General features: G+C 37.8%; 2 protein-coding genes across 2 annotated transcripts; both read left to right on the plus strand.

Annotated features, from left to right (window-relative positions):
• Window positions 1-1,285: 1,285 nt before the first annotated feature.
• LOC101309686 (pentatricopeptide repeat-containing protein At3g53170-like) lies at window positions 1,286-5,892 on the plus strand. The gene is made up of 4 exons (XM_004308636.1): window positions 1,286-1,564; window positions 2,446-3,541; window positions 4,622-4,848; window positions 5,616-5,892. Exons 1-3 carry the CDS (start codon window positions 1,286-1,288, stop codon window positions 4,633-4,635), a joined length of 1,389 nt encoding a protein of 462 aa, XP_004308684.1. The 3' UTR covers window positions 4,636-4,848; window positions 5,616-5,892.
• Window positions 5,893-7,996: 2,104 nt separating this feature from the next.
• On the plus strand, window positions 7,997-9,890 carry LOC101293630 (probable polyamine oxidase 5-like). The gene has a single exon (XM_004307176.1). The coding sequence runs from the start codon at window positions 8,018-8,020 to the stop codon at window positions 9,671-9,673; it is 1,656 nt and encodes a 551-aa protein (XP_004307224.1). The 5' UTR covers window positions 7,997-8,017; the 3' UTR covers window positions 9,674-9,890.
• Window positions 9,891-11,485: the final 1,595 nt, after the last annotated feature.

Genomic DNA, 11,485 nt, shown 5'->3' on the forward strand with positions numbered 1-11,485 from the left:
GCATGCATTCGATTTTTCCTTAGAAATTAATTTGGGGAAGCATAAATATTTTATTTATCATTTTATTTTGTCTACTCACTCTAACGTTATTAAATGTTTTCCCCTGGGCCCTTCTTTTAAATTGCCCAGTCTGCAGAGTTCGGGTTGGATCTAGTAGGAGACGAGGCAGAGTCACCCGCATTTCTGCCAGTTTTCGCCAGTAGGTTACCTGTTCAACCTACTCGTGTTTTCTTGCTTCCGCTTGTGTTTAGTAGCTCTGAATACTTTAGAATTTTTGTATATTATGTGATGTTCAGAAGTGTTAAATTAAGAGTGTAATATGAAATTTTCGAGTTAGGGTTGTCCATCTGCAAGAGAGATTTTCTTAATCTTTCAGTAAATTTTCCTTGGAGGTGGTCCCCGCACGACTTACTCTGGGTTTCAGGGTGAAATTCGGGGTGGGTCGTGTCAAGTCATATCAAGGAAGAAAAAATCGAAATTTTCGTTTTTCTCGTCCAGCGATATTTTTTTCCCTTCCCAAAATTTCTTGTACCGAAACTTTTGAAATCTCGTAATAAAACAAAATTTTGCACCATTTGCTTCTCTCCACGTGCCCTCCTTCCATCAGTAAAATTGCAGCAAAATTTTCAATTCAATTTTACACCGAGGGGATTCGAACCTTGGTTGGGTTGGTACAAGGCTAACACCTTGACCAACCCTACTAACCATCTAATTTGTTTATTTTAGTATTTTTATAATATATATTGGTTTTTTTTTTCTGAGTCTGAAAAGTAAAAATTAGGTAAATATCTAATCCCCAGCTAACTCTTTTACCTACATTTCCATAAAAATAAAAAAAAACTTTTTTACCTACACTTATTAATTCATTTTTAATATATCTACCTTTTAAAAAAAATTCATTTATAACTACCTAACCTATGTATATAAGGCGTGATAGCCTAGCCTCCTATTGGGTTTCCAGTCATCATTAAGAAAAAAAGATATTTAAAGTAAACTTTAAGAATTATTAATGGTTCAGCACTAACATTTTCACCTTAACTTATTACAACTCTCTATAGAACAATGTTTATTCAAGGTTTTTATTTCAAATATAGTACATAATATAAAAAACAAACATCTCTTAAGTTTGGTTTAAAATTTCCTTGAGTCATATAATCAAATTACCGAGAGGAAAATGTAACTTGGAGGGTAAAAAGAAATGGAATTATTTTATCAAAATCACATCATCATAAATACCAAACACACGTCTTCCTCCACCTCATTTTCACTACACACTCGGTAACCAATGGAGCTACACCTCCTCCGCTCCCCTGTATCGACCCCAACTCTCTACTCCGACCACACCCACAAGCGAAACCCACCAATCCAGTGTCTCCGTCTATCCAAACGGAGCTCCGGCCCGTTTACACAGAAGGAGCTTTCTCGGATTCTGAGAACGGAGGCTGCTGTTAAAAACATTGAGAGGAAAGCAAACTCCAACAAGTACAACAACCTCTGGCCTAAGCCTGTTTTGGAGGCCCTTGATGAGGCTATTTCCAACAATCTCTGGGAGAATGCTCTCAAGGTTTGTTCTTTGGATTTTTGGCTTTTCTGGGTTTATGTTCTTGGTTGGTGTTTGTTATATGTTAGCAATCCAGATAAAGTTGATAACTTTGATTGAGGGGAGTAGAATTAGGAAGATTTGTGATGAAAAGTAATGATCTTTAGACTCAAAGCCAAGAAATCATATAACAAAAAAAAAAAAAAAAGAAAAGAGGGGCGCTTCTGAGCTTAGTGTGACTTGGCTAGGCCGTTTTAAATGTGAATGCCAATGACATCTCAAAGACCTTTGAGCTTTGTATATATAGAGATTGCTTTTCCTTATCCAACAGGGAAAAGGGTTGTTGATCTATGAATATTTAAGTCGACTTAAAGAAAATAAGCATATGTTATTATTGAAGTGATTAGATGCAATGTTAGTTTTTGACTGACCAGACAGTCCCATGATATTGATTCTTGAATTATTCAAACCAAAGTAATGATCTAAAGTATGAACCAAACGCAGTGTGTTAATTGATGTTATACTAGTACAAGTGTGGTTGTGGCAAAGTAATAGTGAGTTTATCTTTGTTGAAGATTTTATTTGTAAATGGATGCATCTCAGGGAGTATGAGTATTAGCTGCAATTTTACGTATCAAGAATTCTTGATGATTCAGTGGTTTCATGCTTAATGTTCTGAGGACTCCAAACATCCCAGTTAACATTTCATTTTGTTGATTGATTAACTATGTAAAGTTGCCATTATACCGTTGTCATTTCTATTATAGCAGTTTCATTTGTTACCTTGCCCATATATTGTTGAATTGTTTTTGTTATGTTACCCATATACCGTTGAATTTTCTTCTGCTTCTACATTTGAGCCTTTTGTTCATATTTCTGGTATGAGACAATGTTCCTCTCTGTAGATATTTGGGCTACTGCGTAAGCAACATTGGTATGAGCCGAGATGCCAAACTTACGCAAAATTGTTCATGATGCTTGGAAAGTGCAAGCAACCTGAGCAGGTTGGGTTACTTTTCGAGCTCATGTTAACTGATGGGCTCAAACCAACTGTTGACGTGTACACAGCTCTTGTTAGTGTTTATGGCAAAAGTGGTCTCTTTGACAAGGCATTCTCTACTGTTGATGACATGAAGTCAATTTCTGACTGCAAACCAGATGTATATACATATTCCATTCTTATAAATTGCTGCACCAAATTTCGTCGCTATGATCTGATTGAACAAGTTTTGGCTGAGATGTCATTTCTGGGAATTGGGTGTAACACAGTCATATACAACAATCTTATCGATGGATATGGTAAATCAGAATTGTTTGAACTGATGGAGGACTCATTGACAGATATGATTGAAAGTGGCAACTGCGTTCCTGATGTTTTCACATTCAACTCTTTTCTTGGTGCTTATGGGAAAAGTGGGCAGATAGACAAGATGGAGAAGTGGTACGATGAATTTCAGCTAATGGGAATGAAGCCAGACCTCAAGACATTTAATATCCTGATTAAAGCATATGGGAAAGCAAGAATGTTTGAAAAGATGGGATCTATTATGGAGTTTATGAAGAAAAGGTATTTCACTCCAACTGTTGTTACTTATAACATTGTTATTGAGGTATTTGGGAAAGCTGGAAAGATTGTGAAGATGGAGGAATACTTCAGAAACATGAAGCACCAAGGAATGAAGCCTAACTCTATTACATATTGTTCACTCATTAGTGCGTACAGCAAAGCTGGGAATATTAAGAAAGTTGATTCTATTTTGAGGCAAGTAGAGAATTCAGATGTTATACTAGATACAGCTTTTTTCAACTGTATTATTAGTGCCTATGGTCGGGCTGGTGATATAAATAAGATGGGTGAATTATTTTTGACAATGGAAGAGAAAAAATGTGTTCCTGACCATATCACCTTTGCTACCATGATCCAAGCCTGCAAGGCACTAGGCATGACTGCTGCTGCCGAAGATTTGAAAAAAAGGATGATTACCACCATTGACCATTCAGGTATCTAAAAATGTGTTTTCCTTTGACTTCTGTCAAATACTTTGGTCTTTGGATTTCACCTGCAATTAGTTATATTTGTACTGATGAAATCATTCAATTTCCCTAGTCAATCCTCAGATGAGGTTAAAGTAAACAATTGTACTTGCTGAAATAAGGGAACTCAGAGACGTTAACACTAATTTGGTCAGTGCGTACTTAGCTACTGGGTTGGGTTTATAGTAGATTCTATTGCATTGATATTTGTATAAATGAATGATTGGGGGGATTCAACTAGCAGCTATACTTTATTCTTTAGTTTCACTCAAGCTAGAAGGTTCGTATATGAAAGAACTATTTTCTGTCTGGTCTACTGGGAGACTGCCTATTGTGTAATGAGATGGGCTGCATAATGAGAAAGTCTCACATTCCATAACCCTAACCTTGGTAAAGGTGGGCTTCTTTATGACACCAAGATTATCTAGCTTTGGTCTTCTGAAAGTTTATTTTATTGCTATTATTACCATGGCTTACTTAAATATATGATTCCCATATTAAATACTCCTTCAACCGTTCTGTTCTCAGGCTCAAGATTGATGGGATGCTAGTATGTTCATAATGTTGAAGAACTTATGTCTCATTAGGAGTTTGCCTTGTTATAGTTAGTGCCTCCATTTTGACTTGAAAATAGTAATATGACAAAGGTCTAGTGTTGGCATTACCTGAGTAACTAAAGATTATTGGCTTCATTCTCAAATCATGGTCGAATTGTCAACTGTATGAATTGTAGCATTCCCTCTAGCAGTTTCTGCTGGTAATGCAAATTATATGATGTAACATGTTGGAGTCGCATGTAGTTCTAGCATAATTATCCTAATCCATATGCTTCCTTGCTAGCAAAAGACCTACAGTTGTTTATGTATGGTCTGCTTAGGCAGACTAACTGTGACAAGGGTATGCTTTTTTAGTATCTTCTGAGTTAAGATAACTGGTAAAATTGCTTATGATTGACTGAAGTCCTATCTCATTCAATCTCTCTTCTGAAATTGCTATTCAACTTTGCTTCTGATTAATACTAACATCATGGATTATATAACCACACAGAAATGGAAAACTGAGGCCATAGAGAAATTGGATGTGATGGTGTATACAAAGATCTTTCTCAAGTTCCCTCCTAAGTTCTGGCCATGTGGACCTGGGAAAGAGTTTTTCATCTATGCCCATGAGCGAAGAGGCTACTACACATTTTGGCAGGTTGGATTCAATGGTTGTCGTTGCTGTCTAGTTAAACGTAAATTTTCCATGCTGCTGCCAGCAGATTTACAGATTCGGTATTTTTCCTTCTGCATAGATTTTTCTACAATCCTCAAATAATATTTTGTTTAACTAAACATATGTTCATTTGAAGTGTTGTGATTCACATTGGAAACCTTTTGTTCTACGGTAGTAGTTGATAGTAAGTTAGTAAAAAAGGTTGCTTTTGTCTACTGTCCTTGACATTTTACCTAATTGTGATATAGCTACGGATCTTCTCATTTCCAGCACATGCTAGATATGAGGATTTGGCTTATTTCTCTTTCGTGTTGTTTAAATGACCATCAAAGGAGTTTTGAAACAGGATAATTTTAAACATTGTTCCAGCATTTTTGACAGTTGGTCAGTAGTTTGGATCTCTACCTATTTCAGAGATGGTTCTATCAATTTGTCAAAGCTGGCAATAATGGTTAAATTTGAGTTCAGTCGCTATCTCTAGAGCTCTACCTATTGTTCATTTGATCTAAATCAGAACACTGCATAATATAACAAGATCTCAAACCTGTATACCACATCATTGTTTTCGTTTATTAGGAACTAATCTGTATATTTCTTACCACACATGGCTTTTTATGGAGGCATTGTGTATTGTCAATGTCTCTTTCCCATATAAGATATATTATTTACTTTACCAATATTATGGATTCTAAGGTTATAGTATATATTATGACAAATAAGATGCGTAATTGAAGAAATGCATCATATTCTAATCTATGTTTGATGCGTATTGTTGTCTCCAACTAGCTGGCTGCTAATCTCTTTTTATTTTCTTCTACGTCATCAGCACATGGAGAATGCATATCCTGGATCCAATATCCTGGTCGTGACGTTGACGAATGGGGAATCAAAGCGTGTGGAAGCTCAGTGTGATGAGGAGACGGTGAAAGAGGCCATTGGGGTTTCTTAAGGACATGTTTGGACCCAACATTTCTGAAGCTACTGATATACTAGTTCCCCGCTGGTGGAACAATAGGTTCCAGCGTGGCAGCTATAGCAACTACCCAATAATCTCTAATCATCAAGTGGTTCGTGATATCAAGGTCTGCCATCTCTCCTAACTGGAATTTCTATTCATCATCTGTAGATCAAAATTCATTTCAATGATTCTAGCAGCTTTACATATGATGGTTTATATCCTTACATGACATTTCAAACACCATATTTGATGTTACCTTCGTTTGTGAAGGCATCATACAAGATGCATTAGATAGTAGAAACTGCTGGTCTAAGTTTTACTGAAAATGATTTCTCCAACAGCTGTCTTGTATGAAATATACACCTTTAGTTCTGCGAAAAAAGCTGTTCAATGACCCAAACCTTGACAAAACCCGCCAGTATAGTGACCATGCTCATCCTGAAACACACCGCCACAAGCAGCAGGTCCATGGTTGCCCTTAGCCAAACCATCTGTATTAAGTTTGATTTATGGAGACACAGGAGGATGTCAAAAAACCAATTGTGTAGCAACTTCTATATACCTAAGATAAAAAATGGGAGATCAACAACATAATTATTAACACAATGATGTCATTACATAGCTGCTTTTGTACCCCATTCCAATCCCATCATCCTCCTATCAATTCATCATCATTCTCCTATCAATTCATCATCATACCACAAAAATAAAAGGTGATATATTGGTCTCAATCATCAATGTCATTCTCCAAGAAAGTAAGTGTAAATATTAATAATACCTCTTATTCTCCACAAGCAAAATGCTCATTCTGTTACAATATTGGAGTATGTATGACAGTCGGTTTCTTTTATGGTCAACATTGCACATATAACACCATTGGAGTATGCATAACACCATTGCAAAACTAAACAGTGCTTTCCTTCAAGAAATAAGTACAATTGAAAACCCTTTCTAGTATAGAGAGGCCCTTTATAGTGTCATATCTGCACTTCCTTTAACGAAGATTTACAAGAAAGGTTTGGATATGGTAAACAATTGAAGAAGTCTTTATCAATTTAAAGGAACTGATAAAATATGCATCGCCATTGGCTTAGTTTATAAACAAGCTTGGGTCATAGTATAAAATTGCCATAATGATGCTTATGGCCACCAAGATTCGTTGTAAGCTTTACTTCTCACTCCTATAATCCAAAGCATAAGTTGACCACAATATCCCAATTGTAAAAGCTTATGGATCGCATAAGAAAAGCAGAAATCTTTATACAATACTCTGGAATACTGCTGCGAAGGAATTGAAGTATAATTTAGTATTTATTCGACTTTATAGGTTCGTAAATCAATTAGTTTAATAAAAGTTTTAGTAGGCGCAAAGAACTGTTCATTATCCCGTTTAAAAAAAAAGAGTAGAATCACAAGTATGACTTTGATACCAGTCATCATATAACTAGACTTCAATCTAAGTCACTTTCTCGGCAGCCCTATGAAAAGTAAATTACGCGAATTAACCGTAAAAACGCTTGTGTTTTTTTTTTCATCAAAAGGGCTTATATCAGAAGTACTTAGAAGGGCTTCTAGAGAAGCCAGTATCAAAGGGGACTCTTAGTATGAGTTCTGCCATATGTAATAACTTTGCAACCGATCACCAGTCACCATAACGAAAACAACCAAGAGGCCATGATTGGTATATTCATAAGATGATCAATTCATGATTGATCAGTTGGTGAGTTTGTGCCTTCCCCAGTGTCTATGTGAAGAGTTGGTGAGAGGCCCTATCAACCTTTAAAAGCTTCAGATATGTTCTGGAGCTTCTGGGCACCACCAAGTTTTAATCTTTTTGCTTTTGCCTTGGGTGTAAAATTTGCCGCTGAGATCTTTATGCCCAAGCAGTAAAATGGGGGTAAATCAACTGAGTGTGATTCAAATACAATGATATATTTTGGACAAAGATGGCAGCACCATTTAGGGCTACTAGGACAAGATTTCCTGAGCACTTGTCTTTTAGGTATATGAGCCATATAATTGGGGGTCTCTGTATTGAGCTCCAAAAAAAAGTAGAGCCCTGTCTTCATTAGAAATTTTTAATAAAGTCTAGTCCTTTAACCCAAATATCATAGAGAACCACATAGAGACATAGACCCCCTTTATAAAATCCTCATTAGTAATTCAATCCCACCTCACCTCACAGTTCTCTCTCTCCCTAAACCCTTGGTGTTGATTTGAGCCAGTGAAAGATTCAAATTTGGTGTGAAAGATTCAAACTTTGTGCAAAAATGGTGGCCAAGAAACCAAGAATTGTTGTCATTGGGGCAGGAATGGCTGGTGTTACAGCAGCTAACAAGCTTTACACTTCTGGGTGTGAGGACTTGTTTGAGCTCATTGTTGTGGAAGGTGGGACTAGAATTGGAGGCAGAATAAACACTTCAGAGTTTGGTGGTGACCGGATTGAGATGGGTGCTACTTGGATCCATGGCATTGGAGGCAGCCCTCTTCACAAAATAGCTCAAGAAATCAAGGCCCTTGAGTCCGAGCAGCCATGGGAGTGCATGGACGGGTCATCAGACGAAGCCAAGACCATTGCTGAAGGTGGGTTCGAGGTGAGTCCGAATGTGGTGGATCCAATTACTAGTTTGTATAAGAATCTGATGGATTATGCTCAGGGGAAGAAGGTTGAGTATATGAAGCTTGGAGATGAAGCTGCTTCTGACGATGGTGGTGCAGGGAAGCTTAGTGTTGGTTCGTTTCTTCGAAAAGGGCTGGATGCTTATTGGGTTTCGAACAAGAGCAAGGAGGAGGTGAATGGTTGTGGTGAATGGAGCAGAAAGACGCTAGAAGATGCGGTTTTTGCAATGTATGAGAGCACCCAGAGGACTTATACTTCAGCTGGTGACTTGTTGACTCTGGATTATAATGCAGAAAGCGAGTACAGGATGTTCCCAGGTGAAGAAATCACCATTGCTAAAGGTTACTTGAGCATTGTTCAGTCCCTAGCCTCTGTTTTACCACCTGATGTGATCCAACTAGGCAAAAGGGTCACCAAGGTTGAATGGAAGGCAGAGGCTACTCATTTAGGTGTGGATCAAAATGGCTATGATTCAAGGCCTGTGAAGCTACACTTTAGTGATGGGTCAGTTTTGCTGGCTGATCATGTTATTGTTACTGTTTCTTTGGGGGTACTTAAAGCTGCAACACAGCAAGATTCAGGTATGTTCAGTCCTCCCTTGCCTTGTTTCAAGGCTGATGCAATATCAAGGCTTGGTTTTGGTGTTGTTAACAAGCTGTTTCTGCAACTGAGCTCCACCCATGTTACAAAAGGCCAGGATTTCAGCAAGTTTCCATTTTTGCAAATGGTGTTTCACAGAGAAGACTCAGAGTTCAGGCTTAAGAAGATTCCATGGTGGATGAGGAAGACAGCTTCAGTTTGTCCACTGTATCACAATTCCAGTGTACTATTGTCTTGGTTTGCAGGGAAAGAAGCACTTGAGCTTGAATCACTCAAAGATGAAGAGATCGTCAATGGAGTCACAGCAACAATCTCTAGCTTTCTATCAAAACCCCACAAGAAAGAGGAGAATTCTCATTCCCATTTGGGCAACGGGCATGTGAACCATGATGAGGAAAACTCTAGAGTGAAATTTTCCAAGGTGTTGAAAAGTCAATGGGGTAGTGATCCTTTGTTTCTTGGATCCTACTCTTATGTTGCTGTTGGATCAAGTGGTGAGGATTTGGACATCCTGGCAGAGCCATTGCCAAAGTTAAGCAATTGTGATGAGGCTGCTAGTGCTACTTCAACTTCTTCACTTCAAATTCTGTTTGCAGGGGAAGCAACACACAGAACTCACTATTCCACAACCCATGGAGCTTACTTTAGTGGTCTTAGAGAAGCCAATAGGCTTCTCCAATATTACAACCACCATGTTGGGGTTTAGAAGGACCTAGTAAGACTTTTACTTGTTTATTTTTGAAGATTTACTGCTATGATATTTATCATATATTGTCATTTTGTTCGATTAGAACATCGTTGTTTCTCTTTAAGTATAATTGAATGAGAGAGTAAGAGAATTAGGGGAAGGAGGATCAAAGAGTCAGAGAGATATGGGGGACAATTTGTTAGAGATGTACTGCCTGCATGAATTAAACAAGCTTCTTTCATTTTCCCATTGCTTTCACTACTCTTCCCTATTGTGTTTGTGATCTTACTGTTCTTCATTGACGAGAGCGTATTCAGCACACCCGGGTGCGCGGGTGCGCTGTATAATTTTCGTTCATTGACATGGTATTTGATACTGAGATCAAGTTTGAGAAGTACAAAACAAGAGAGAGATTTTTTTTTTTTTGGACGTGAAAAGATATTCATTAAAGCCCAAGAGGGCAGAGAAAACAAACCAGGAGAGAGATGGGGGCTTTGGATGCCACTTCTCTTCCCTACCAAGTGTCTTATTTTGGATTTCTCAATGGACAGGATCCGATAAACCCGCCCTTTCCAGCTAGGACTCCTCTCACCAGTTCCTTTCTTGCACTGACAATTTGTTTGCCCATGACATAGTATTCTTGAATCCACATCCATACAAAGCCTTTCCCTACATTCATTTCATGATTGAGGTTCTTATATCTTCTATGAGTTTTCCTTTATATTTCGATGGGGGTGAATGATTCCTCCGGTAGAGTTAGACCTTTGACAACTTAGGAGAATCAATCAATGAGCTGGTGAGTTCACAGGACAGTGGGATACAAACCACAGCTATCTCATGTCCCATCTCTGCAAATGTTAGTGTTTTCTTGTGGCCAAAAGGGAGTCAGTCCAATAGTGAGTGATTTTGCATATCTTCCGGAATTTCAATATTCTCGAACACTGTACAACTTTTGTCTGTTATATTAGTAAAATCCGATATGTCTGAATCCGAGAGTCCTTGTGTTATCTTATTGTGAGGAGCATTTTGCATGCAATGACTAATATAACAGTTTTCTTAAACTTCCGAGTGTTATACAATTTTCGCCTTATAACCACATTGTTTTTGACAATAAGATAGAAATAGAGATGCTCTAGTTGTTATAGATATCTGATCTCCTTGATCTGTTGAACAGATACCCTCTTGAAATCAGAATGATTTATTTGAATGTTATTATTGCAGGTACCCCATTCCAGGTAATTGAATATAAGCAAACCCAGCAGGCACACAGTGGGTTTGATTTGCAGGACATATAATGAGACAGTTTAGCTCTAAATAAATAGCAGTACCCACTTGGTGCCATAAGATTTCACTACACAGCAAATCCATCTCCTCTACTAGAGACAGAACATCACTGACCAAAAGCAACACAAACAAATTTACACCCGATTCTTGTGTCGGAAGTCTTAGATATTCGATATTAGATTCAAAAGAGTCTCATCTTGAGCCGTGATACGAAACTTTGCATATTTGTTTGTTTATTGAGACAATTGATCGAACACATTAACGAGTGTCCGAGACTGCCATCAGCGGAAAAATCATCTCCACCAAGGATCCCATCCATTAGATTGTCTTCTTCGAAACTAATCAGTGGCTTTGAATTAATGTGTGCTTGTTTATATTAGTGAGCAACAAATCATATGGTTTATGGGCACTTCCTAGCTAGGTTGTTGATTTGGGCACTTAAATATCTAAACCTCTTGTGCTGAGGTTTTGTGGCTTGAAAAGGAAAAGGGTATCTGTTTGGAAGTGGTGTATGGTCAAATCAAAACGAGAGTCTCTCTCTCTCTC

Source organism: Fragaria vesca, linkage group LG7, assembly GCF_000184155.1.
Source record: "Fragaria vesca subsp. vesca linkage group LG7, FraVesHawaii_1.0, whole genome shotgun sequence".
Lineage (NCBI taxonomy): Eukaryota > Viridiplantae > Streptophyta > Magnoliopsida > Rosales > Rosaceae > Fragaria > Fragaria vesca.